At 39.3% G+C, this 24456-nt stretch overlaps 9 protein-coding genes across 11 annotated transcripts; 5 read left to right on the top strand and 4 right to left on the bottom strand.

Moving 5' to 3' along the window:
• Positions 1 to 210: 210 nt before the first annotated feature.
• Positions 211 to 2988, bottom strand: LOC108598013 (protein KRI1 homolog). The gene is made up of 3 exons (XM_017984628.1): positions 2844 to 2988; positions 1282 to 2771; positions 211 to 1224 (listed from the first exon to the last, which is right to left on the bottom strand). The coding sequence occupies exons 1-3, from the start codon at positions 2959 to 2961 to the stop codon at positions 211 to 213; spliced, it is 2622 nt and encodes an 873-aa protein (XP_017840117.1). The 5' UTR covers positions 2962 to 2988.
• Positions 2989 to 3087: 99 nt separating this feature from the next.
• On the top strand, positions 3088 to 3749 carry LOC108599501 (autophagy protein 12-like). The gene is made up of 3 exons (XM_017986368.2): positions 3088 to 3247; positions 3314 to 3450; positions 3556 to 3749. The coding sequence occupies exons 1-3, from the start codon at positions 3166 to 3168 to the stop codon at positions 3676 to 3678; spliced, it is 342 nt and encodes a 113-aa protein (XP_017841857.1). The 5' UTR covers positions 3088 to 3165; the 3' UTR covers positions 3679 to 3749.
• On the bottom strand, positions 3734 to 4645 carry LOC108599500 (NADH dehydrogenase [ubiquinone] 1 beta subcomplex subunit 5, mitochondrial). Its single transcript, XM_017986367.1, has 4 exons — positions 4475 to 4645; positions 4170 to 4399; positions 4002 to 4108; positions 3734 to 3943 (listed from the first exon to the last, which is right to left on the bottom strand). Exons 1-4 carry the CDS (start codon positions 4557 to 4559, stop codon positions 3805 to 3807), a joined length of 561 nt encoding a protein of 186 aa, XP_017841856.1. The 5' UTR covers positions 4560 to 4645; the 3' UTR covers positions 3734 to 3804.
• Positions 4646 to 4712: 67 nt separating this feature from the next.
• On the top strand, positions 4713 to 8136 carry LOC108599495 (rho GTPase-activating protein 68F). Of its 3 annotated transcripts, none has more exons than XM_017986341.2 (6): positions 4713 to 4801; positions 5508 to 5604; positions 6173 to 6298; positions 6446 to 6481; positions 6546 to 6741; positions 6810 to 8136. In XM_017986341.2, exons 2-6 carry the CDS (start codon positions 5568 to 5570, stop codon positions 7813 to 7815), a joined length of 1401 nt encoding a protein of 466 aa, XP_017841830.1. In that variant the 5' UTR covers positions 4713 to 4801; positions 5508 to 5567; the 3' UTR covers positions 7816 to 8136. The 3 variants fall into 3 exon arrangements, with proteins under 3 accessions (XP_017841830.1, XP_017841831.1, XP_017841832.1); XM_017986342.2 differs by lacking the exon at positions 4713 to 4801 and adding an exon at positions 5233 to 5469 and having other exon boundaries at positions 5539 to 5604; XM_017986343.2 differs by lacking the exon at positions 4713 to 4801 and adding an exon at positions 6065 to 6097 and having other exon boundaries at positions 5557 to 5604.
• Positions 8137 to 8208: 72 nt separating this feature from the next.
• On the bottom strand, positions 8209 to 10262 carry LOC108599492 (eukaryotic translation initiation factor 3 subunit L). Its single transcript, XM_017986339.2, has 3 exons — positions 10118 to 10262; positions 9485 to 9963; positions 8209 to 9431 (listed from the first exon to the last, which is right to left on the bottom strand). The coding sequence occupies exons 1-3, from the start codon at positions 10145 to 10147 to the stop codon at positions 8324 to 8326; spliced, it is 1617 nt and encodes a 538-aa protein (XP_017841828.1). The 5' UTR covers positions 10148 to 10262; the 3' UTR covers positions 8209 to 8323.
• A 946-nt stretch (positions 10263 to 11208) lies between these two features.
• LOC108599493 lies at positions 11209 to 16472 on the top strand. Its single transcript, XM_017986340.1, is given in 6 exon segments — positions 11209 to 11339; positions 12481 to 12890; positions 13530 to 13691; positions 14732 to 14936; positions 15001 to 15196; positions 15252 to 16472. Coding segments are annotated over 5 exon segments (1545 nt in total). The 5' UTR covers positions 11209 to 11339; positions 12481 to 12617; the 3' UTR covers positions 15961 to 16472.
• A 1609-nt stretch (positions 16473 to 18081) lies between these two features.
• Positions 18082 to 20094, top strand: LOC108599491 (cytosol aminopeptidase-like). The gene is made up of 2 exons (XM_017986338.2): positions 18082 to 19670; positions 19724 to 20094. Exons 1-2 carry the CDS (start codon positions 18171 to 18173, stop codon positions 19862 to 19864), a joined length of 1641 nt encoding a protein of 546 aa, XP_017841827.1. The 5' UTR covers positions 18082 to 18170; the 3' UTR covers positions 19865 to 20094.
• Positions 20095 to 20663: 569 nt separating this feature from the next.
• LOC108599490 (cytosol aminopeptidase) lies at positions 20664 to 22641 on the top strand. The gene is made up of 3 exons (XM_017986337.2): positions 20664 to 21832; positions 21889 to 22353; positions 22409 to 22641. Exons 1-3 carry the CDS (start codon positions 20789 to 20791, stop codon positions 22547 to 22549), a joined length of 1650 nt encoding a protein of 549 aa, XP_017841826.1. The 5' UTR covers positions 20664 to 20788; the 3' UTR covers positions 22550 to 22641.
• Positions 22642 to 22744: 103 nt separating this feature from the next.
• Positions 22745 to 24348, bottom strand: LOC108599498 (TBC1 domain family member 13). The gene is made up of 4 exons (XM_033293879.1): positions 24243 to 24348; positions 23750 to 24192; positions 23074 to 23597; positions 22745 to 23018 (listed from the first exon to the last, which is right to left on the bottom strand). The coding sequence occupies exons 1-4, from the start codon at positions 24322 to 24324 to the stop codon at positions 22904 to 22906; spliced, it is 1164 nt and encodes a 387-aa protein (XP_033149770.1). The 5' UTR covers positions 24325 to 24348; the 3' UTR covers positions 22745 to 22903.
• Between the last annotated feature and the right edge of the window lie 108 nt (positions 24349 to 24456).

The following is a 24456-nucleotide window of genomic DNA, read 5'->3' as shown; positions in this document are numbered from 1 at the left end:
GCTCATAACGTGCTGCTAAGGTTATGTTAGTTAAAATATACTGTTGAGCACTGTACAGTGCTGTACAGTTTGAGAGTCACAACGGACAGAAAGAATTTGGATTGAGAGTCCCCACATTTGAGTGTAGTTATTAAATTAGAAATACATTAAAAAATCCTACAATTTTAATATGGTTTTATTTTGTATTTACAGAGCCTAATAACTAAACAATTATTGATTTTGTTTTTTGCCGTACTTTTGCTGATTGTGAAACTTGCGTGGATTAATGCCGTAAGCCTTAAGTCGATCATCGGTTACGCCATTTGGGTTTGATTTGAATTTGCTGTTACCTCTATTATTGCCTTTCACAGAGCCCTTGACGGTATTTGGCTTTGATCTGAATTTGCTATTACTTCTGCCGCTGCCTTTTGTTTTGAACTTGCGATCTTCCTGTGCTTCAAATGGATCTGTTTTAATGTCCGACCGTTTAAATGGATTGTTTCCATCTGAACTATTATTTCCTGTTGGGCGATTTTTAACATCCGTACTGAGATTGGTTCTATTGACTCTGGATGTATGTGGCTTGTGAAATGGGTTTGAGGACGACCTTTTTAGTTCTTTCTTTGCTTTTTCTTTCGTTTGGCTGTCATTATTGATAACAGCTTTAAACTTGTTAGTGGAACGATCTCTCGAATTAAATTTGCTATGAATTACTGTTGCTCCTTGAAGATTCTTCTGCTGATTGACAAGTATTTTGCCTTGATCTTGCTTCTTCACATTATTCTTTTTAGAAGGAATCGGATTTTCGCTTGTGTCTTCTTTTTCCAACTTTTGCTTTTTAGCATCCGGGGTCGTTGTCTCATTCATCGTTGTTTCCTCTGACTTAACCGTGTCCGTTTTCTCGTGCTTATCTTCTTTAGCAATTGTGGTTGTGGCTGTCGCTGCAGCCTTACGCTTTAGACGCTTTCTCTTAGACTTTGAGAGACGTTCTGAGGCAACTTCTTCAACCTTTGGCTGTTCCTTAGCTTCAGTGTCTGCAGTTAATAGTGACTGCTCTGTGGTTTGCTCCTCATCGTCGGATTCTTCGCCATACAAACTCTTAAAGATTTTGCGTTTGAGATCCTCATTCTTGCCTTTCATTTTGTACAAACGCTGCTCCTTTTTCTCTACATGGTCAGGACGATATTGCACAGCCTTCTTAAGACTAGCCCACTGATTCAGCTCCTTGTTTTTAGCCAGCAAAATCTAAATGTAAGACTGCGTTAATAATAATACTAACTATTTATCAGTAACAGCACTCACCTCCTCTATAGTTAGCCCAAAATCATTTGGTGTTGTTTCGACATATTTAAAACGACACGGCTGATCACCCACAATATCCTCATAGTCCATTTTGTAGTACTCATCAATATATTCTGCATAGGTTTGCTCTTCTTCTGGATTAAACACAGGTTTCTTTGCTTGTATCATTTCCTTAAATTGGTTGCGTCTGCCCTTGCGTCCTTTGCGACTGCGAGTGTTTTCGATAAGTTCCTGCTGCAGCTGTTGCTTGGCCATTGAAGGATCGTATTCACAGTCCATATTAAAATCATCATCCTCACAATGCAGATCGTCATCATCACCACCAGCTCGCTGGGGATCATAGTTATCCCAATCCTCCATGGCTAACTCTTCAATATCCGAAGGACACTCGGGCTTTTCTTCGCCTTCATCTACATTATAGTAATCGTCGTTGAAAAGCTCCTGCATACGACGATCGTGCGCTGCAGGATCGAAGTCTTCATCCAGCTCATCATCTTTAAAGCCCAGCTCTTCATTGCCTGTAACAGCTTTCAACTTGCGTATTTTATCTTCAATTTCCTTGCGTTTCATTTCTTTAATCATATCCAACTCCTTCATTTTTTGCTGCTTCTCCTGCTCTTTGCGCTCCTTGGTCTCTTTGCGTTTTTCCTTCCGCTTATCATCTGTCCGGCGTATGGACTGCTCTATGGTGCGTGGATAACGTTTGAGAAAATCTGCATCCGGCTCCTCAAAGCGAAAGTTATATTTTTGCTCAAACTCGGCTTGTTTCTCCAATTCCTGCTCATCCTCAGATAAAGGCGTATTTACTATTTCATCATATGTAGGTATCTCGGAAGCATCGGTATTCGCATAGCCCTTGTTCAGTATATAATCTCTCAAAAAACTTTCGCCTTGTGTAAGCTTATTGCTGGTCCAGTATTGCTTCAGCGGCTCCAGCTGCTTTTGATCGCTGTCTGCTATTTGCGCATCAGCTTGTTTACCCGCCAACCACTTCGCAAAGTCCGCTTCCTCGGCGTCCTGTTGGGCTTTAGTCTTTGTGCGCTTTTTGAAAATGCCACCGAATTCCTCATCTGCGCCATCGTCTTCCTGGTTCATAACCTTCCTAAACTCTGCTTTCAAGCGCCGCTCCTCCTCCACAGCGGTCGGCGACTGAGCACGCTCAAATTCTTCTGTCTGCTCTTCATCAGAGCTCTCAAACTTGCCATTATGCTCCAGTATAACATTACGCTCATAGTCTTTTAGGGTGACCGGCTTACTCTTGTTATTTTTCTTTTTCTGTGTTTCTTTATTTGCATCTTCTTGCTCATCGCTGTCACTTTCTTCGTTCGCAAAGAAATGTGTTTGCTTATCATAAATACGCGGATCTTTACTTTTAAGTGAAGCTAACGTTTTGAAAAAATCCTGGTCGAACTTTGGATCCACCTCTTCTTCTGACGACTCGCTGTCGCTGTCAAACTCCGACTCGGATACATCTAGACCACGGTCTTTGTCTAAAATTTATATGCGTTACATTGTTTAGTGCATGCTTTTTAACACACATTCATGTTTACTTAAATACTTACATTTTTGCAACAGTTCCCTTTTGCGCAAACTATTGTAAGACTTGGCATAGTCCTGATTAGTGCCTAGTTGCAGATCGTCGCCTTCATCATCCGAACCATCGAAAAGCGTATTATTCATAATAAATACTTTATGTTTAGTCTAAGATGTAACAAATTCAACTGCACGTGTAGCTCGATTGTTGATAACAACCAAATTATCGTTTAGTTGTGAACTACTTCAACCAAATTTCGACAGCAACCCTGGTTAACCATTACAAACAATCGACTTGTGAATAGAAAAATAAAGTTTATTAAAACTTAATAATTTTACATTCCACAAATTATGACGGATACGGAAGATGCGCAAGCTCCAGCAACGCCATCCAGCACCTCAGCCACGCCTAACGACAAGGACGCAGCGAAAAGTGAGATATACATTGACATGTTTTGGTTTAAGTTTCCTTTATGTTTGGTTTATATTATATACAAAGTTTGCGTTTTGCTGAATGCCACTGGCAATGTGCCCATTATAAAGAAACGCACCTGGACTGTGGATCCCAACAAGACAGTGAGCTGGATACAAAAATTCATACACAAATACCTCAAACTAGACGCCACGGAACAAATTGTAAGCCAACATCTTTTATACAGCGATCCCTTAACATTACCTTTTTAGTGTCGAAGCCTTTATTTCAGCTATACCGTACTAATGTTTGATTTTCTTTACCTACAGTTTCTCTACGTCAACCAAACATTTGCACCTGCGCCAGATCAGATAATCAAGAACCTATACGATTGCCATGGCACAAATGGAAAACTAGTGCTATATTACTGTAAAAATCAAGCATGGGGCTAATACTAATTACTGTACTTATAATTTAAGTATTTATTTGTTTAAGTTAATGTTTTTATGTTAATTGTGAGCCTTATAAAATTCACATTTTATTTGCCATTGCTTAAAATGAAAACAAATTATTTGAAATTAATCACCACGTAGGTTTTCTAGCTCATCAGCTGCCTCTTTGGAAACTCTGTGGTATTTGGCCATTGTGGGACGATAGTAATAGGCCTGGTAATCATTGCGCTCGGACATTTTTCGGCGAATTTCCTCTTCGAGTAGACTAAAAAACAATATACAAGTCAAAAATGAGTGACTCTTAATATATAGTTTTAACTCACCGTATTTGCGCCTTTTCATTTTCTTCGTACAAATGATGCAAGGCTTTCTCATAGTTCTGTTGCTGAGAGTTAAGCATAAAGCGCGAAATAAAACGCGATATCGGATGCTGTATTGGAAAAGAGCTCAAATGAGTATCAACGACGTGAGGCCCTTTATGGCATACACACCTTTTCATGCTCCCAGTGCTTGGGTACATAGCCCTCAGGTATTTCCGACAGCTGAGCAGGTCCCACGAAAATGTTGCTATAGAGCACAAGCGCTGTTATAGGCACTACGCCAAGCATTACGTAAAAATGCATTAGATCCTTGAACTTGTCCCATTGAAAGCGTGATGGCTTTATTACCATGTGATGGTGTCCATGATCACCGCTCATTTGGCGCAGCTGTTGCTGCAGTGCTGCAATAGAATTGCCAACAGTTTTTGGTTGCGTAATGTTGTTCCATGTTTATAACAACTAACATTGGTACTTACCACGCCTGCAGGCAGGAGTTTGTAGCACCGCACGGTATTTGGCAAATTGCGCCGCCGGTGATAAGATACGGCTCCAACCAACCATTTTTAATTGGGTAAATAGCAAAGGTTTGTGCTATTCGTTTTTGTATCTAAATAACGTGAACTGGGCAATCGAAAACTAGGGCTGTCATAGCACCTTTCGGTTCTAGTTCACGAACTGGCTATAATCGATAAGTAAACCACTGCTGGATCCCTAGCGCGTAAATCGGTGATTATCACAAATAAAAATAATTCAGTCGCCTGCTTATCTTAGAAAAAACTTGTTTTTAAACCTATTACTAATAGGTAAATATTTAAAGATTTTAAAAATTATAAACAAAGCATGAAATGTGAGCTTATTAAAGTTGAACTTAAAATTGATTTGAATATAGTTCTTTGCCCTGCTGGAGCTGCGGCTGATAAAAGCTCAGCGCAATAAGAAAACAAATAGCGATAAAAGCAACAGCGAATACTTAATAGTGTATATAATAAGCAATTGCGCAGTTCTTGCATGATAATTTATTAATGCGACTAATGTAGTTGTCGTTGTGACATTTAAACAAACTGTTTTTGTTGTGTCTTGTGCGCGAAAACTTAATACATACATACATATGTATGTAGTATATGTATATTGTATGTATGCATGTGTGTATGTATGTATGCACATTTCTTATGTGTACATGCAAATAGATTTAGTTTTGTTTTTGGTAGTGGGCGTCGTCGCCATTCTAACTCCTCCACTTGCTTACATAGCTTTGGCCTCGGGCTTGACTTTAGCCTTTAACGAACAAAAAGCAATAGCAAAAAATAGTAAAGCAATTGGTAGTTGACGCAAATCAATCGACAAAGCTACATAAATGAATCAGAGGGCAGCGATAAAGCAGCGGCTGTGACAAGTCACAGAGAGACGCCTTGCTCTAACTGTTTTTGCGTGTGTGACGTCATCAAAATTGCTTTTTTGGTTAATGTAGTATGTATGTACATTGTTTTTTTTCTCTATTTTATTTTACAGCTGTTGTATATTAATCAGTAAATTTGCACAGAGACGTTTGGCAACGACTACGAAGGGGCAATGGATGCCAATTCACGTTTTCCAACGCGATTACCAGGTAAGACCCACAAAACTTGTAAGCTCTTAGTCTGAAATGCATTAAAAAAATTTGTATACGTTGAATGCTTTTGTAAACATACTTGTAAACAATTTATGAAGCTCCAACTTTTTTGTAAATATAATTTTTGAAATTACTTTAAGCTTTTAACCATTAAAGCTCCCTCCCTTAGCTGTGCTACTAAAATCGCTGTAAATAATATTTAGACTAAGATTAAAACTAACTGTTTGTGTTTGTTTATACGTTTTAGACTTTTTGCTATGTTTGTTGTGTGTTTGGTCTTTCGCTCTTTCTCACTTTTTTAACTAATATTTGTGCATTTGCATATATTAAATAAAAAGAAACGTTTTAAGCCCGTTTTAACTCATGACAAATTCTTTCTGATTCATGTTTATTCACTTATCTGAAAACAAAACAAAAAATATATACACAAATCCGAATAACTAACTTGTTGCCTCAGGCCGTCAAAATACTTAAGTGAAAAGCATTATCTGTAAGATTAACTTTTTGAAATTATGCACCAATCTTAAAAGAAACCCTAAGAGATTAATAAATTACATTTCATCAGGGCCACCCATAAGCGCAGTAGTGGGGAACTCAGAAGAACCGTTACCAAGTCTATCAGATCTACACGACTGTGAACCGAAGCTGGAGTTTGATGATACCGAACTGTTAACCCCAGCAACACTTGAGAGTAAGAGAGATTGAAGATACAGTAGACGCTCGGTAAAAAAAAAAACATAAGAACCTTTCTAGGGTTTTTAGTTTAGCGAGCGTTTTCCGTAGCTATTTAGATATATGAAAAATTAAGTCAATGACTAAACACTTAATTTATTTATAGAAGATGTTATGGTTGGTGACTTTGTGCTGCCCGATGGTAAGCGTGGAAAAAAATATAGCTTAGAATACAATAGAATTAACCAAAATGATCATTTCTACAGATCCCGAACTAGATAACGAGGTCAACGAAAACCCCTTGGAGTACGATTTTGAGGATCAGCTAAGAGAGCAACCCGAAACGCTACATTCAACAAAAAATAAATGCGATTTCTTAGGCACAGATAAGCAGGGACGTCATATTTTTGCTATATACGCCTCACGATTTCCAGAAAAATCACAACTTGAAGGATTTGTTCGGTAATATTTATTAACTATTAACAAATTTAAGTTTGTATTTTATTAAACAATATTGTATTATATTCTAGTCAAATCATCAAAGAGATTGAACCCTTTGTGGAGAACGATTATATACTCGTCTACTTTCATCAGGGTCTCAAAGAGGATCATAAGCCCTCGGCGCAATTTCTGTGGAACTCGTACAAGGAGCTTGATCGTAATTTTCGGAAAAACTTAAAGACCCTTTATGTGGTGCACCCCACTTGGTTTATACGCGTCATCTGGAATTTCTTTAGTCCATTTATTAGCGATAAGTTTCGCAAGAAGCTGGTGTATATATCCAGTTTGGATGAGCTGCGCCAGGCGTTAGGCCTGAACAAGATCACGTTGCCAGACAACATTTGTGACATTGACGACAAACTGAACCCGAGCCGCAGGTCCGGCTCGCAGCCAGCTACCCCCAATGGGCGGCCAACAATGCAATTCGGCGTGACCTTGAAGTTCATTGTCATGCATAGTCCATGCCTCAATTCCATACCGCCCATAGTGCGTAAATGTGTGGATTCATTGTCTATCACCGGTGTCATTGACACCGAGGGCATATTTAGGCGTTCAGGCAATCATGCTGAGATAATGGCGCTCAAAGACCGCGTCAATCGCGGTGAAGATGTGGACCTCAGCAATGTGAATGTGCATGTGGTTGCAGGTCTACTAAAAAGCTTTCTGCGTGATCTGGCTGAGCCGCTGCTCACATTCGAGCTATACGATGATATAACCAAGTTCCTAGACTGGCCCAAGGAAGAGCGTAATCGTAATGTCACACAGCTTATACGTGAAAAACTGCCCGAGGAGAACTATGAATTATTTAAATACATTGTGGACTTTTTGGTGCGTGTGGTGGACTGTGCTGATCTCAATAAAATGACCTCCTCCAATCTGGCCATTGTCTTTGGTCCAAACTTTTTGTGGTCGGGTCGTAATAACACCTCTTTGGAGGAAATAGCGCCCATTAATGCATTTGTAGACTTTGTTCTGCAAAACCACAAGACCATCTATTTAATTGATGTCAATCAGCGCACAGTGAGCGTCGATTAGCACCGGTGTCATGCTCCAAACTGGCGTACATAAAAATGTTTGTAAATTGTTTAAACGTTTAAGTGTTAGCCCTAAGCAGCGTAAAAAGTTGATGTAAAAACAAAAAAGTAATAAAATATGTTGTATTTAAGTTTAGTTTGCTTTTAAAGTTCCCCTACCCAATTACTGCTCAGCCTTAATTAATTTTTAATAAACTGAAAGCATTGTTAATTTTACCAAAGAAATTTTGAAGCGCAACGCACATTCCAAAAACAAAAATTAAATGTAACCAGCTAAAGCAAAATTTTTGTATAAACTCACATTTGAGTGTAGCTATTAAAATTTCCTTACAATAAATATAAATTTTATATACACTATTGTTAACAAATAAAGTATATGTTAAAACGAAACAAATTTCCCTTTTAGCTGCAAACACAGCATGTTTTTATTGGCAATTAAACAAAAGGGTTTCGATTGGAATATTAAATAGATCATGTTGGGGTGTGAATAGGATTTACAACTTTAACTTCTAAATATTGATGTTCTTGAGTTTGCGATTCAAATCGTTGAATTTCATTATTTTACGCACAAAGAAGTCACCATAACGATGCGAAACTTTAGTATCAGCAATGTGTATCATGTCGTCGTCAATATAGAAGTCAAGCTCTGAGCCTGACTTGAAACTGCCTTCTAGTCCACTGGCACCCTTGCTCCACACCAGATTACGCATTTTGTGTTTGAAGCAGAGCAAACGAATCAACAGTTTGGATACATCATCCTCACTAGCATTGGGATCTATGAAACTGGCCAGCTTTGTCAACGGCAGCGTTGTATACAACTTCAAATACGAGCGCGTGGTTGGTAAATCCTTTTGCTGACGCACCTCATCCATAAATACCAATAGTTGATGCTCCATGGGATCCTTTACATAATCCTCCAGAGGAGCATCGGCTGCTGGTGGGCAGGGACTCACAAAGCGTGGGCACGCAAACACAAAGAATGACTTGAATACATCCAAATCACCGCATTGCATTTTAAACATGGCATCATGATAGTTCTTTTCACGCAGAACCTGCTGTATGGACTCGTCAATGCATTGAGGATGCAGCACCAGACAGATGGCCAAGAGATGATACATTTGCTCCGCCTGCTTGTTAATCTGATCGTTCTGATACGAGCGTGTGCTATACAGCTGCTTAGTGCGCTGTATGTAGAGCAAAATGTCCGAGAAAGTACGAATGGCATCTGCATAGCGACGCATCATCATATAGGCAAAGCCCACATAGTATGAAGTGGATATCTGACAGGCGGGTATATGCGAATAGGCCGACTTCTTGTGTATCTCAATGGGCTCCAGAACTTTGATGGCCTGATAGTAATCACCCAGCAACGAGTGCACGCGCAGCAGTCCTACCAAAGAGAAGTAGCCCAACATTTTGTAAAAGCCCAGCTTGCCAAAATCTCCAGCTACCGTCTGCGGATCAATGCCCTGGGAAATGGCCTCAAGCTGCTTTTTGATATTGGAGATATCAACCAGCGAGTGCAGAACATTGAGTATGCAAAGTATACTCCATACGTTGCTATGATTCACGCACAGTTGCTGAATCTCATCCTGCGACTTGTCGGTCAAGCGGGCGCTACAAATAAGATCTATTTAAGACGCCATAAGAATGAGTTTATATATGCTTACCGATATTGCGCAAAGTTCTGGAACTGATAAACAAACTCATCAACCAATTCCCACAGCCAAATGTCGGGCAACTCGAGCATTACCGGATTCTGCGCCGATATTATTAGATTGAAGAAGTCGCAATAGTTGAAGAATGAGTTAATGCGCTGCTCTAGCTTGGGACCACCTGGTATGCGTGCATGTATATGACGATAATAGAGCTCCTTGTACAGTATTAAAAACACCTTGTCATTATCTACGATGGCGCCCACTTCTTGCTCATCCGGCCAGGCGGTCTTATCGAAATGATGATCGCTTATCTGCGGGAATGTGTTCTCATACATATTCTGTATGTCATACAGATTTCCCTCCTTGATGGCCTGGCAGAAGTTGATCAAAAAATACTTCACATTCTCCGGCATGCGATTGGCGTAGTAGTTACGCTCATACTCCAAGTCCAATTGTGGATCACCGGTATGCGGATAGTCATCGTAATAGTCCTAAGAAAAATAAATGTAATTAGTATTACTTCAACATTTTTATTTTATTGTTGACGCTGGCACAAAAGTTTGGTTAGGTTTGCGGCTGTTCCACTTGCTTTGCAAATTATCTACATGCAGTTTGCGCACCGTAATTTTAATATTAAACACTTACCGTATTGGCAAACTCTTCACCGCCGTACATTTTCGTTGTCTAATTATCGTACTAACAACGCTAAAACCAAAATTATTCGCAAAATCTGACAAACACGCCAGACACGTACAAAAATCGAAAGGAAAGAAGAGAATAACAAAAAAGAATACAATAATCAGTGTTGACAGGTAATGAGTGAAGGCAAAAGCTAGATTTTGATATAAAAAAAACCTAAAAATGGCTAAAATAAAAATAAATGATATGCTGAAAACTCGATGCTGGAAAACATTCAAAATTAAGGGGCTTAAGTTATTATATAAATTGACATCATCATTTCAATCTATTTATCGTTACTTAGTATTACCTAACATCTTGTAGTGTATAAACTATTTTGTATACGACAAACATTTATGGGTGGAACATGTTACATTTTGGGCTATAAGCTACTTGCAAATTTTAAAATCTGTTCCATTTCCAAAAAATGCTAGATCTAGCTTAAAATAAGCTAATCTGTCAACTATAGTTGGATAAACATCAATGTTATCGATGTTTGCAAGGTATCGATATTGGTATGCCGAAAAATATCAGAAATAAAAAAACGTGATTCAGTTCAAAATAGCCCATCACTGTTATTATTGTTGGAGTAATTGTTAAAAGAATTTAAAATAGAATATAATATATTGAGAAAAAGAAAAAAACACAGTAAACACGAATGAATATAAATATGCTTAAGTAGATTTATAAGCAAATAATGTAGCTCAATTAATAATTCCAAATAGGGACACCGCCCAGCGTATAAATCATAAACTATACATTTGATGATATGGTTAACATTATACAGAGAATTGTCTAACATAAATCCAAAACATTGGTCTACTTTGGTACTAGCATTGCATAATCTTGCATTTTCCCTACTCAAATTTTACATTCATAAATTTTCAATTTATATTTTGTATCGGTAGGCGCCAAATTTGAGAGATGCACTCTGTTTGCGAGTTCTGCGCAGCTGTATTCCTAGCCAAGAGTCCTTTCTCATTTTTTTCAGTTTACACAGAGCATTCTGTGGCGTCAGTTGTTTTGCACGCATGTTTTCTAATTATAGAAATTTTGTTTAATAACTACGTTTATGTTAAGCGCGTGCTAAAATCTAAATGGAGCAACAGAACAAATAAAAATATAGCTATTGCAATAATATAAATTTTAATGAGCTGTGGATAATTTACGAGCTTAACGGAAACGGAATGTGCGTAAGATTTCTAGAAGTTAAAGAAATGATGAAGTGTGTGTGTGTGTGAGTGTATTGCTGCGTAAGGACCTTCATCCAAGGAAATTAGAAAGCGCGTGTCCAAAAGAAAGACAGAAAGAGAGAGAGAGAGAGAGAGAGATAGCAAGCTAGAAAAAAACAAAGTAAAAATGACATCCTTACCATAACAGGATCCTTAAATGCTCTTTGCCTGATAGTGACTACGGCAGCTTGACAATTCATTTTAACTGTGGCTACTAGACGTGCTAAGTGTGTGTGTGTGTGTGTGAGTAAGTGTGTATGCTTGTGCGTCCGAACATGTTAAGAAAGATTCAGTTACATTATTGACATACGTAGTATCTACATCCCCAAGCTACTTTTTGGCATTTGTTTGTGTTGCAGCTGAAGCCAATTCCAAGTGGTAAACTTGGTGGCGCACCAAACAGACATCGGCTGAGGCTATAAATAACATGGACAGGCGCGGTTTGTCTTCGTGGTGTACGCTTAAAGGATGACAAACAAATTGCCTTTAAGGACAATACATATATAATTTATTGTCTTTTTATTATAGATGAGACGCATTTTGAACTGTTTTGTTGTTGTAATTTAGTTGATTTTTAGTACGTTGCAGGCTATAAATAATCAATTGCGGCAAATAAAATGATTTATTGACATTTCTATTGAAAGAAATAAGCTTGTTGCATTATTTATATGCAGATTTAGCTTGAATATGGTAGCAGCTAAACAAAAATGATATAGTAACTGCTGGCAAAGCGGTTCTTAAATGCAAAATAATTTCACACCTAAGAGGGCAAATGTCGGATAATCGAGCAGTATACAGACAAAACACCTTGAGATAACCCTTTACTCAACTTTACGCTACCTACAACAAACTAAAGCAAGTGCCGAAAGGCAGCAACAACAAAGTCAAAGTCAAAGCGTGTGTTAGTTGCATAGTTTAACAGCAGCAGCTTGTACTTGTATAAATGTATGCAATGCATAACTGTATATGTGGGCCTAGCCGCCGCGGGTGGCGCTTTAATGAATGCAAAACCAGCCGTTGACAAATAGAAAATATAGCCTACTTACAGGTTCTTGATTGACTGAAAATTTACATATTTAATTTAAATTCTCTTCACAGTTTATTGCTGCACCTAATAACGTGCCCAAGACGCTGAAGACTTTTGGCCAGCTGCCAAATGAAAAATGTATTGCTAAAGCCCCAGACATGTGTTTTAAGGACCAAAACACGCGCTCACACAACGATGTTAGGCGCACATGCTACTTTGCAATATTAAATTGAGAGTGACACCTGTTGCCAAAGCAAAAACTGCAAGTGCGCAAAAGACAGAGAGAAACATGGCTATTAACATTTTGGGTTTGGATCATTTTGTCATAAGCGCCATTGTCATTGTTGGCCTGCAATTGTTGTTCTTTCTCTGCAATGCTTTGCTGCACATGGATAAACTCTCCGACTTTGCCGGTGGTGTCAATTTCATTGTGGTGGCGCTATTGACCTTCTTTCTGGGCCAAGCGGATCGAGCTTCTAAGGTAGGTAGAAGCCTTAAGGCTTCAACTAATCAATTACATAAAGGCCATTTAAAGCGACGGCGGGCAGGAAGCTGGCCACATCTGACATTGAAAGCTGCAATTTACACACACGCACATGTACATAGACAAACATGAGTAGAGAACCGCGGAGTGTGGGTGGGCCTGCGGCCCACTTTCCTTTTACTTGTACGTGTACGTGTGCCTTGTTATTGTTGCCGTTGTTTGCAAGCTTGTAAGCCAGGCCGACTGACCTTGTCTGGTCGACAGCCAACAGCAGCAGCGACCTTGGCCTCTCAGCCTGTGTTGTTTGCTCTTTAGTCTGCTCTCAATTGCCTGCACTTCACGCTGTCCATCAATGGCAGCCTACTAACTGCATCTGACTTGCATGTGCTCTACAGCAATGAAAACTATTTAATGACTTTTCAATTGCTTTCATACGTTCGTAAATACTTCAAGTGTACATTCTCTGAATTTGTTTTTAAATAATAAATTATGGTTTTATTAATTTAAAACCTCCATGCTGAGTAGAGTTTTATTTTTTTAATTCGCCATACTTTCTTTACTTAAATCTTTGGAGCTTAAATCTGTATACACCTTTAAATCTATATATGTATGTATATGCATTTCCATTTATTGCAGGCCTATGACAGTCGCCAGCTAATGGTTACAATCTTCGTTTGCCTTTGGGGCGCCAGACTCTCGATATATCTACTGGTTCGCATTGTCAAACTGGGTCGCGATAAACAGTTTGAGGATAGACGTCGCAATACAATACGCTATGCGGTGTTTTGGACATTTCAGGTGCTCATATAGATCAGCTTACGATTAATCATCAGCTTCAAATCATTGAAAACTGTTCCTTAAGCCGCAGGACATGTATGTACCATGTGTGCCTGTTGAATTATTCAATGCTTGTTCGGCGGTATGCAAATGTCAACGTTTGTTTACTGGGTGAGCAAGCACACATGTTCAGCAATTAAATTGCTAATTTGCTGTATATAACACGCTGCTAAACGTTGTTGATAGACAATGAGTGGGTGTCCTGCGGTGCAAAGGACGCATTGCTTTTCAGCTTTCCTGTGTGTGTGCTTGTTTGTGCATGTGTGATTTTATTGGCAATGATGCATTGACACAGGCTGTCAGTGGCTTAGTGAGGAGACACACAGGCATTTATGTATGTATGTACATATATGTGTGTGTATTTTTGTGTATAGAGCTTATAAATTACGAGCAGTATTAAATAATTTGTCCCCAACAATTTATAATCAATTAGTCTTAAGTGCTTTGCTTAGGCTTGTGTCTTGGTTTACTTTATGCTATACTTAACAAGTGTATGATGTCAACTATCAAACTATACACCAATTATATAAATGTTCAAATTACACTGGTTGCCACAATTATTTTGACGAAAAATATTTGCAGCGTTCTCCTCTGTTTCTTTTTATTTCTTCAAGTAAAATTTCCAAATTATTAATTGTGGTTAGTTGTATCTGTAAGCTTTCAAAAATGTATGCATAAAGTCCGATATGTATGATACTAATCCATTAAAAATTCATAATGTTGATTAGTACGGTGACAAAATAATTGTTCCAACCAGTGTAAATGCGTTAAAGTCTTGGAGATTTATACTTGAAATTACTCGAAATTAGTATATAACATTTTAATAATTGAATGTAGAGAGAAGTATAATTTATAATGATTAACTTTGTAAATAACTTAGGGTCTAACGTTTTATGACATTTTAGAGTCGAAGAAATCGAATCTTATATAATTTTTCCTTGTTGTAAAATGCTGAGATATAGGTTGATTAATTAATTCAATTCAATTCAATCTATTATTAGGCTGCTTGGGTGTATATAGTCTCTTTGCCTGTTATTATTATAAACTCGCGTCATCCGCCACTGCCAACGCTAAAAGGCATGACGACCTTGGACTCTACGGGCACTGGTATGTTCATTGTGGGTTTGCTGGCTGAAACCTACGCTGATTTGCAAAAGTTTTCATTCCGTCAGGATCCCGCCAATCAAGGCAAATTTTGTAACGATGGTAAGCTACAACTTTATATCCCCATGTAATATAATATTTTTAATTAAAGCATTCATTTTGTTAGGCTTGTGGAGCATGTCGCGTCATCCAAATTATTTTGGTGAGGTTATTATATGGTGGGGAATCTTTGTCATATCACTAAATGTCATAAGTGGCATAGAATGGATAGCCATAGCCTCACCTATATTTACAACATTAATAATACTCTTTCTATCGGGCATACCCATAAGAGAACGCTATGCCGATGAGCAGTACAAAAAGTAAGTTAACTACAAATTGAGTTAGGCCAAAGATTAATAATAATAATGTTCGTAGCCAAGTGGAGTATCGCAAGTATAAAGCAACCACGTCACCGCTTATACCCGTGCCACCCAATATTTATGAGGAAGTGCCTGGTGCATTGAAATTTATACTGTGCTGTGAGTTTCCTATGTACGATACGCTGCGGCTGCATAAGGATACAAGTCCTTATTCATTGTCCATAGCGCGCTCCCACTCGCACATATAGCAGTCAGTGGCCCACTCTAACAGCAATAACGCTGGAGTGGGTCAGCCACAGCAACAGCAACAACAACAACAAGCACAACAACAGCAGCAGCAGCATCACCAGAACCAGCAGCAACACCAGTCTCAACCACAATCGCAGTCATCACATAGAGGCCACTGCTATGGGGCAGATGGTGGCTTAGCTGAAAGCCATCACAATTGTGGCGGCAGCTGTCGCAATGTACATATCAAATCGAATCCATATCAGTGTGAGGCAGGTTATGGCAGCTATGGCAAGAATGAAGATACAGTTGATGGCATTATCTATGCCCACAAAACACATTACTTTGAAAAGTCTACACCCAAATGTAGCTACCTTGCTGAAGAGGAGCTTGCCTCAGACTATGACGAGGATATACCGCCCATAGATCTCAGCAAAGCCAACAGCCTGGAGAGCTTTACCCAGCGCGCACGCATAGAAACGCAGCAAGCGCTTAATGCTCAAGGCAAACCTGTCATTATAACCACAATTTTGTGATGTCATATAGAAGCAAAGGTATTGCTTGCAAGCTTAGCAGATTTCTAGTTAATACAAATATATTGCTCAACAACAAAAGAAATGTATATTTATCTAAACATGTGCCTCAACTAGCTGCGTCTTAGATTGTTGCACCTTTTTTTAAAACAAGCTCGCTGTTGACTAGTCTAAAATGTTTCAAACTATTTATTACCTAAATCGGAATTTAATCAAACAAAAGATATATATATATATATATTTATGTATCTGTTATGAATGGGAAAAGAAGCAGCATCTGTAGTACAAGCCCCCACCTGAATGAGAAAAGACACCACAAATATTACAACAAAACAAAAAAGGAACATATCCCAAAAGCCAAAAGCCCGTTCAATATACATTTTGAAAATAAAATAAACGTTTTGACAAACTGGTTAGCATATTGAAACTCAGTCATTGTTAGTTATTCTCTGTAGGTAATTAAAATATTATGTGGTATATTATACTACTAGCTTCTAAGCTTCAATTTTTCAAACTATAAGCAGTATTATTACTATTATTAAATTTATTTATATGCATTGTACCTAATTATTATATAATATATACTATGTAAAATTAAAGCAAATGCCGAGTATAATTTTTCAACTTACAGAGTTTGGCCTTAATGTTGATACCTTTAAAAATCTATTCAACTATTTAAAAATGGTTTCGTTAGATATGTAGAATGTAGTCTGCAACGAACTTCAAATGAACTTTGCTCTTCCCTTTTAATAAGTATATTGTACTTAAATAAATTAGAATTCATGTTGTAGTTACAATTCTTGATTTGCTTTGTAAACTTATTTTTTATAAAATTTTGATTTTCAATGTTGTTAACTTGAAAGGGAATACAACAATTTTAAAGATTTCTTCGAATAATTTTATTCTTCTAAAATATTTGTGTTTTAAATTCTTTAATTAACTGTAGATAATAGTATTTTAGAAGTGTGACTGGCAAGAGTATAAAAGTCCAGCACTTTCGGTAAATTCAAGGTGCTCCATAAATTTTAGAAGTGTGCAGTAAACCGTATCTAAAATGATTTTCTATTGGATGATTTGGTCATTTATCCTGTTTGGGGTTCCAGGTTCTAAGACTAAAGTAAGTGAATAAATATTTTATCGAACTACTATTAACAAAATAGAACGTACAGGATATTCAACCTCATCGGAGGAGTAATAGGCTAACTCATATAACTAATCTGGTGATGGATGTTGATTTGTCTGGTGATACTGTTGAATTTAGGTTTGAGAATTGAAGCTAATTCAACAATTTAAACATTTGGCTTTAGTGAATATAAACGTTTGTTGTATTCAAATTAATTTCTTTGATTTCTTGGCTACTTGTAAAACATTTGTTTGCTTTGAGCTTAATTTTGTACTTAATTTTTTTTGTACTTAACTGTTAGGTAAATTATCCATAGTTAATTAAAAAATTCGACAAGCTCATTGGCATAACGAAAAACATTTCATTAGACATTATAGATTACTATTATGTCAACTCTTCCCAAAACTTTGCGTACTTAGAAGGTTTCAGGTTTCAAATCCAACTTAGACCTACGTCTAAGTCCCTTGACAACAACCATGCAATTGAAAGTGACTTTCGATTATTTCTGATTGGAGACCAGATCAACCATCACAGTAGACGATATGTGGACAAGCTTATGGTTCATCCCAGCTCATTGGCTAGCGATCTGGTCAAACCGCTATCAATAAGAAGATTAAAAAGACATCACCCAAAAGATCTACCTGATAGAAGGATAACATAAATACACACCAATATTTGTATATATATATATGATTCCGGCCATAATAAATGATTTAATTTTTTGAAAACAAAAAGAGGTTTCAAATCAGAGTATTAGGAATTAAAAGAGAATCAATCTAGTATGCCTTGCCCATCAACCCAAGTAGGCGTTGCTATCGATCCTCAAAAAACAAATGTACAAATCATGAAGCTCCAATCTGTATTAGTTTAAGGTAACCAGTTCTCGTAAATGTGTCGTAAAGTACATATCGGAAAAAAAATTTGTAGTCTTCGAAAAATTTTATGTTTTTTTTATCTCGACGCATTAAATAGTTTTATTCTCAGAAATAAGAAAAAAATAATTAAACAAAATTTCAGTATATAATAATTAAGGACAAGATATATACATATATATTCAGACGGACGCGGTGTGCTTGAAGCAACTCGCGATATGTTTGGACTAACGCGTCATGTCGTCTTTCGCGTAATCAAAGCGCCCGTGCTCTATCGACGCTATGCCTCCCAGGCCATCAACCAGATGCTGATGCTGCAACAGATGGACATCTGCGCAGATCAACCATCGCGTGGCCTCGTCGTTGGCGTTTACGCGGACGAAGAGGACAAAAACGATGCGGGCATTCTGACTCCTGCCGGCTGGCGCTACAATATACAAAAAACCAACGGTCGTCTTATCGAGGTGCTCCGCATGTCTGGACCCATGCCCAAGCGTGGCGAGGCGCGTCTGCTCTTTGCCATTGAACCTGAGCGTATACCCTACTATTCGGTGGTTGCCGTTGTGGGTCTGGGCAAGGAGTGCCTTGGCTACAATCCATACGAGGTCTTGGATGAACAAAAGGAAGCTATACGTCGCTCCGTAGCCAAGGCCTGTCAAGTGCTGGCCGAACTAGATACCGACCGTATTGAAGTAGAAAATTGCGGTCACGCCGAATCCGCTGCTGAGGGTGCGGCTTTAGGCATTTGGGCATATCAAGAGATGCGTGATCCCAAGACGCGCATTTCAGTGCCCTCAATTGATCTGTACGCCACTAAAGATGAGGTCTGCGACATTGAGGGCTGGCGCATTGGATTGCAAAAGGCAGCAGCGCAGAATCTAACTCGCCAGTTGCAAGAGATGCCCTCCAACCTGCTGACACCCACAGCCTTTGCGCAGAATGTGGTCGAGGTGCTCTGTAAGTCTGGCGTAAATGTAGAGGTTAAAGTCGAGGGCTGGGCGGAGAGCCAGTCCATGCACGCCTTTCTAGCAGTAGGCAAAGCCTCCTGTGAACCTCCCATATTCCTGGAGCTCAGCTACTACGGCACCTGCGCTGAGGAACGGCCAATTGTGCTGGTGGGTCAGGGAATCACCTTTGACGCCGGCGGTCTGTGCCTTAAAAAGCGCAAGGAGCTTTACAACATGCGTGGGGATATGACTGGTGCTGCTGTTGTGGTGGCAACCTGTCGTGCTGTCGCTGGCTTGAGATTACCGGTCAACATACGGGGTCTGATTCCACTCTGCGAGAACGTAGTAGGATGCAATTCCTTCCGTCCTGGTGACATGGTCAAATCCATGAATGGCAAGACCATCGAAGTGCAATGCACGGACCATGAAGATGTTTTGGTCCTGGCTGATGCTTTGTTGTATGGCCAAAACTTCTGTCCCAAGTGCATTATTGATATTGGCACCTGCTCTGGTTATATGCGGCAGGCGCTGGATGAGGCTGCCTGCGGCATTTTCACCAATTCTGAAATACTTTGGCAGCAGATCAAGCATGCCAGCATGCACACAGGAGATCGTGTGTGGCGCTTCCCCCTGTGGAACTATTACAGCAAGGCTGTGCGCGCTGGTGGTCGCAGTGATGTGCAGAACTATGGCATTGGACGTGGTGGTCGTCCCTGCAAGGCCGCCGCCTTCCTGCGTGAATTTGTGCCCTGCGGTCAATGGATGCACATTGTAAGTAAAATATTTTATAGCAATCTTAAATATTGACTTGCTTATCTTTACAGGATGCCACCAATGTTATGGTCACCAATGGCATTGATTTTGAGTATTTGCGTCGCGGCATGGCTGGTCGCCCCACCCGCACCCTCATTGAGTTTATAGCGCAGACAATTTGCAAGGACACAGCGCCCAAGATGGGCAAGTAGAAAAGAGATGACAAATGCGTGGAGTTGTTCGGGTTTCGTTTGTATATGTCAGCCTCTGTATACAAGCCGAAAGTTCAAGATTAAAGCCTTGGTTAGAATCCTTTCCTCATTCCCATTACCAGGTTCAAGTGATTGTGTGCCAGTCGTTAGGCCAGCAAGTTGTCTACACGCCGTCCATACATTCCCGATATGTTCGCAAAATTTACAGTTGATACATGAGATACATTACAGATTGTTTTGTATAGTTGGTTCATTTTTCGTTAAAAAAAAATATATAAATGATTAAGTTGTATTCAATGCGTTTCCTTAATTCAATTGGTGGTTTTTACCGTTAAGATTTAATTCTATATAAATAAAAGCAAAATCTGAAAATACTAGTTTAAAATAAGTTCGTACAAATCTGTAAATGATATTAAAGCCTTTGATATTACCTACTTTGAAGGACATCCAATTCAAATGTGCTTAATGCCTTGATAGTTGATTAGAAATCATTTATGAATTTTATACAGATAACGAATGCGAATGCAATCTGATATTTTGTTTGGGTTTTGGTTTACTTCTCCAAATTGTTTAAAGAGAGCATAATTCAAATTATTATGTGTTATTTAATTAATGTAATTTTCTTCAGAAATATGCTGTTTTTGATATTGCTTAGGCACATGGAACTTCCTAAGTATGTCGAAAATATCCATCTAGTAGGTGTTGATTATTTATTTTACAACATTCATTGGCATTTGAACAGCTTTATGACAAAGTCTCATTTTCATTCGTTTGGTGATAGAACACGCACACAATTCCGGGAAAACAAAAATTATTTCAGATTTTGCGCTCAAAAGAGTTCTAGGCGTTAAAAAATAAAAGTTCTATATATTTTTGTTAATCATTTAAAAGTTCAAGTGTATTTAAATATATATTTAAAAAAAAATGTTGCGCATAACAGCTCGTATGGCCTTGCGTTGTAATCGGCTACGTCAGCCGGCAATTCGCTTTCGACGGAATTATTCGCAAATGATAAACCAAATGCTGCAAATACAGCAAATGGAGATATGCGCAGATCCACCCTCGCGTGGTCTCATCATAGGCGTCTATGCGGATGAGGAGGACAAGAACGATGCAGGAATACTCACCCAGGCCGGTTGGCGCTATAATGTGCAAAAAACGCATGGACGACTGCTGGAGATATTGCGCATGTCGGGTCCAATGCCCAAACGTGGCGAGACGCGTTTGCTGTTTGCGGTGGAGCCAGAGCGCGTGCCTTACTATTCGGCGGTGGCCATTGTGGGTCTGGGAAAGGAATGCTTGGGCTACAATCCTTACGAAGTGCTAGACGAACAAAAAGAGGCTATACGTCGCTCTGTGGCGAATGCTTGTCGCATTCTTGCCGAGCTAGATACCGATCGCATTGAAGTGGAGAACTGTGGTCACGCCGAATCCGCTGCCGAGGGCGCAGCTTTGGGTATATGGGTATATCAGGAGCTTCGAGATCCCAAAAAGCGCATGGCAGTGCCAGCAATAGATTTATACACAACTAAAGATGAAATTTGTGACATTGAGGGATGGCGCATTGGATTGCAAAAGGCAGCAGCGCAGAATCTAACTCGCCAGCTGCAGGAGATGCCCTCCAATCTGCTGACACCCACAGCCTTTGCGCAGAATGTGGTCGAGGTGCTCTGTAAGTCTGGCGTAAATGTAGAGGTTAAAGTCGAGGGCTGGGCGGAGAGCCAGTCCATGCACGCCTTTCTAGCAGTAGGCAAAGCCTCCTGTGAACCTCCCATATTCCTGGAGCTCAGCTACTACGGCACCTGCGCTGAGGAACGTCCCATTGTCCTGGTGGGCCAAGGTGTCACCTATGATGCGGGTGGCTTATGTCTGAAGAAGCGTGGCGAGCTTTATCATATGCGTGGGGATATGACTGGCGCTGCTGTTGTGGTGGCCACTTGTCGTGCCGTTGCTGGTCTGAGATTACCCGTAAGCTGCAGCCGAATTTAATCGTTTGTCAATCTATTTATCCTATTTGGCTGTAGGTTAATATACGTGGTCTCATTCCCCTCTGTGAGAACGTCATTGGCTGCAACTCCTTCCGTCCTGGAGACATGGTCAAATCCATGAATGGCAAGACCATCGAAGTGCAATGCACGGACCATGAAGATGTTTTGGTTCTGGCTGATGCTTTGTTGTATGGCCAAAACTTCTGTCCCAAGTGCATCATTGATATTGGCACCTGCTCTGGTTATATGCGGCAGGCGCTGGATGAAGCTGCCTGCGGCATTTTCACCAATTCTGAAATACTTTGGCAGCAGATCAAGCATGCCAGCATGCACACGGGAGATCGTGTATGGCGCTTCCCCCTGTGGAACTATTACAGCAAGGCTGTGCGCGCTGGTGGTCGCAGTGATGTGCAAAACTATGGCATTGGACGTGGTGGTCGTCCCTGCAAGGCCGCCGCCTTCCTGCGTGAATTTGTGCCCTGCGGTCAATGGATGCACATTGTAAGTAAAATTTTTTGCATAGCAATCTTCAAATTTTACTTGGGTATCTTTAAAGGATGCCACCAATGTTATGGTCACTGAAGGCGTCGAATATGAGTATCTGCGTCGCGGCATGGCTGGTCGTCCTACTCGCACTCTCATTGAGTTTATTGCGCAGACTATTTGCAAGGACACCGCGCCCAAGATGAATAAGTAGTGCTAGTGCTAACGGGCAATTTTAATATTTGTGTTAATACTTGACTTGGTAATTTTTAAATGTGTTTTTCATTTAATTTTTAAAACTGTATTCGGACGCACTGTATGTTTATAAATTCATTGGTTTATTGATGAAAAATAATATAAGTATATTATATATAAATATATTAAATTAAAAGTAATATCAAAACAGCACAAATAATTATTGATACGTGCGCTAGATATATTTTGGCGTTTGTCATAAATTGCTTTTGTTTCAGACTGCTTTAGATAGTGTAGAAGCTCAGGGTCATTTATACATTAAGGGTTGAGGCAAGCTTGTTGCCTTATATTCGAGTCGCTTCTTTTTTCGATGTTACGTCAATGTTAAAGCATGATTTAGTACTACATTAATATCAATGGGTGGATAATTTTGCAGTAGTTTTACATTTGAGGCAAAGTCGTTTTCCAAAATGATTTCACGTTGGATTCTGGCAAAAGATAAAAATACATAAATAAAATATGAAAAATATTTGAGCTACCTACAATATCATTGCACAGCATATTTTCATGAGAAAATCAAAACGCCGCTCATCTGAGAATATAGTATCCCATATGCGTAGCACATCTGGCAGTGGAAACTCTTGTGACAATAATAGATTTATCCATCTAAAGCTATAATATTGTGGATGCAGTTCCTGTCGCTTGAGCTGCTCATATATGGTAATATCCTTAGCTTTCAGCATGTTAGCTAATCTCGTCATCATGCATTTAATGCCACCTTCCGAATCATCCAAAGTTTTAATAAAAAAATCACGAATTTCGCTCATTAGGGCCGTAAAACAAAAGAAGCAATCGGCTTCGGCATATTGTCTTTGCGTTAAGTCTGGATCGGACGCCATAACATAATATATGGGTCCAACAATTTCATTCATGCCCTGCACATAACCTTGTCCAGGATTTAGTTTGGCATAGATAAATAAAATTCGCTGTACTACTTCCCAATGTGCCTCTTGACCTTCCTCCATAGCAGCATAATTCTCCGCAGAACGCTTTGTTATAAGATTTATCTGTTAAAACATAAAACATATGCTTAAGTTAAAAATATGTTTATCATATTCAGCCACAGCCACTTACTTGCTGCTAAAATTCCATATGTTATGCATTTTTAAACAAATATTAATAGCTTATGTAGTTATTTCAGCTGTAATTGCTGACTCACCTTAGTCACACCTAAGCCCTTGCGTTCCACGTTCGCTGAACTCAACACGGACGGCACTACCCGCTCGTGTAGGCGTCGTCCTTGCTCGCCTTTGCTATGTACTACTATATCACAAGGATAATCTGTGGGCTGTTGAAAGAATGATATATCTGGGCATAGACGTCGCACATCTTTATCGATTTGCAGCAAAAATTCGTTATCGGTGAAGAATGTATTCCAAGCGCTTTCGGGTCCTTCACTTAATGGATGATCTTGCAGTCCCATATCGCCAGCCTCATCGCCATTTGTTACATGGCCTGGCGGCAGCACTAGCTCCACTATAAACTGCTTATAGAGAGCACGCTTCTTTGTTAGTGTTGCATTCCACTGACTGCGTCTTGTTGGCAAGTAACCCAAGAGCATTTTCCAGCTCAGCGCGCGAAAGCTAAACACATCAGGCACACCTGTGGATTGTTAAATTGATTACGCTGCTTTTTGTGTTCAAATAATTTACCATTGAATGCCTGTCGTCGTAGCTCCTTTAAATCAATTACATCTTGCCCGAAGAGCTGCTCAAATTCCTTAACGCTATACATACATACACGTATATGTTGGTATTTTAATTTGAGGGGTGTAGGTTAGACACTTTGTTTACATGTTACTGTTTTGTGTTTCGTTTCGCGTGTTTTTTGTGCTCCCGTTTAGCGTAGAGCGCCGCATAAATAAAT

This window comes from Drosophila busckii, chromosome 3L, assembly GCF_011750605.1.
Source record: "Drosophila busckii strain San Diego stock center, stock number 13000-0081.31 chromosome 3L, ASM1175060v1, whole genome shotgun sequence".
Taxonomy (NCBI): domain Eukaryota; kingdom Metazoa; phylum Arthropoda; class Insecta; order Diptera; family Drosophilidae; genus Drosophila; species Drosophila busckii.
Note: the sequence above shows the minus strand (reverse complement) of the source record. Positions and strands in the feature narration are given on the sequence as shown.

Bases quoted from the DNA above. Each gene is read 5' to 3' on its own strand.
- LOC108599492 (XM_017986339.2), bottom strand. From the start codon at position 10,147: ATGTACGGCGGTGAAGAGTTTGCCAATACG. The intron at 9,964-10,117 runs GTAAGTGTTTAA...TATTTTTCTTAG, and splicing joins GTGAAGAGTTTGCCAATACG to GACTATTACGATGACTATCC. The intron at 9,432-9,484 runs GTAAGCATATAT...TCTTATTTGTAG, and splicing joins CAGAACTTTGCGCAATATCG to CGCCCGCTTGACCGACAAGT.
- LOC108599498 (XM_033293879.1), bottom strand. From the start codon at position 24,324: ATGTATAGCGTTAAGGAATTTGAGCAGCTCTTCGGGCAAGATGTAATT. The intron at 23,598-23,749 runs GTGAGTCAGCAA...ATGTTTTAACAG, and splicing joins AGGGCTTAGGTGTGACTAAG to ATAAATCTTATAACAAAGCG. The intron at 23,019-23,073 runs GTAGGTAGCTCA...ATCTTTTGCCAG, and splicing joins ATATGCTGTGCAATGATATT to AATCCAACGTGAAATCATTT.
- LOC108598013 (XM_017984628.1), bottom strand. From the start codon at position 2,961: ATGAATAATACGCTTTTCGATGGTTCGGATGATGAAGGCGACGATCTG. The intron at 2,772-2,843 runs GTAAGTATTTAA...TATAAATTTTAG, and splicing joins AAGGGAACTGTTGCAAAAAT to ACAAAGACCGTGGTCTAGAT. The intron at 1,225-1,281 runs GTGAGTGCTGTT...TCTTACATTTAG, and splicing joins TTGGGCTAACTATAGAGGAG to ATTTTGCTGGCTAAAAACAA.
- LOC108599491 (XM_017986338.2), top strand. From the start codon at position 18,171: ATGTTTGGACTAACGCGTCATGTCGTCTTTCGCGTAATCAAAGCGCCC. The intron at 19,671-19,723 runs GTAAGTAAAATA...TTATCTTTACAG, and splicing joins GCGGTCAATGGATGCACATT to GATGCCACCAATGTTATGGT.
- LOC108599501 (XM_017986368.2), top strand. From the start codon at position 3,166: ATGACGGATACGGAAGATGCGCAAGCTCCAGCAACGCCATCCAGCACC. The intron at 3,248-3,313 runs GTGAGATATACA...TTATATACAAAG, and splicing joins CGACAAGGACGCAGCGAAAA to TTTGCGTTTTGCTGAATGCC. The intron at 3,451-3,555 runs GTAAGCCAACAT...CTTTACCTACAG, and splicing joins TAGACGCCACGGAACAAATT to TTTCTCTACGTCAACCAAAC.
- LOC108599500 (XM_017986367.1), bottom strand. From the start codon at position 4,559: ATGGTTGGTTGGAGCCGTATCTTATCACCGGCGGCGCAATTTGCCAAA. The intron at 4,400-4,474 runs GTAAGTACCAAT...ATTCTATTGCAG, and splicing joins AACTCCTGCCTGCAGGCGTG to CACTGCAGCAACAGCTGCGC. The intron at 3,944-4,001 runs GTGAGTTAAAAC...ATTGTTTTTTAG, and splicing joins AATGAAAAGGCGCAAATACG to TCTACTCGAAGAGGAAATTC.
- LOC108599495 (XM_017986341.2), top strand. From the start codon at position 5,568: ATGGATGCCAATTCACGTTTTCCAACGCGATTACCAG. The intron at 5,605-6,172 runs GTAAGACCCACA...ACATTTCATCAG, and splicing joins TTTTCCAACGCGATTACCAG to GGCCACCCATAAGCGCAGTA. The intron at 6,742-6,809 runs GTAATATTTATT...ATTATATTCTAG, and splicing joins CAACTTGAAGGATTTGTTCG to TCAAATCATCAAAGAGATTG.
- LOC108599490 (XM_017986337.2), top strand. From the start codon at position 20,789: ATGTTGCGCATAACAGCTCGTATGGCCTTGCGTTGTAATCGGCTACGT. The intron at 21,833-21,888 runs GTAAGCTGCAGC...ATTTGGCTGTAG, and splicing joins TTGCTGGTCTGAGATTACCC to GTTAATATACGTGGTCTCAT. The intron at 22,354-22,408 runs GTAAGTAAAATT...GTATCTTTAAAG, and splicing joins GCGGTCAATGGATGCACATT to GATGCCACCAATGTTATGGT.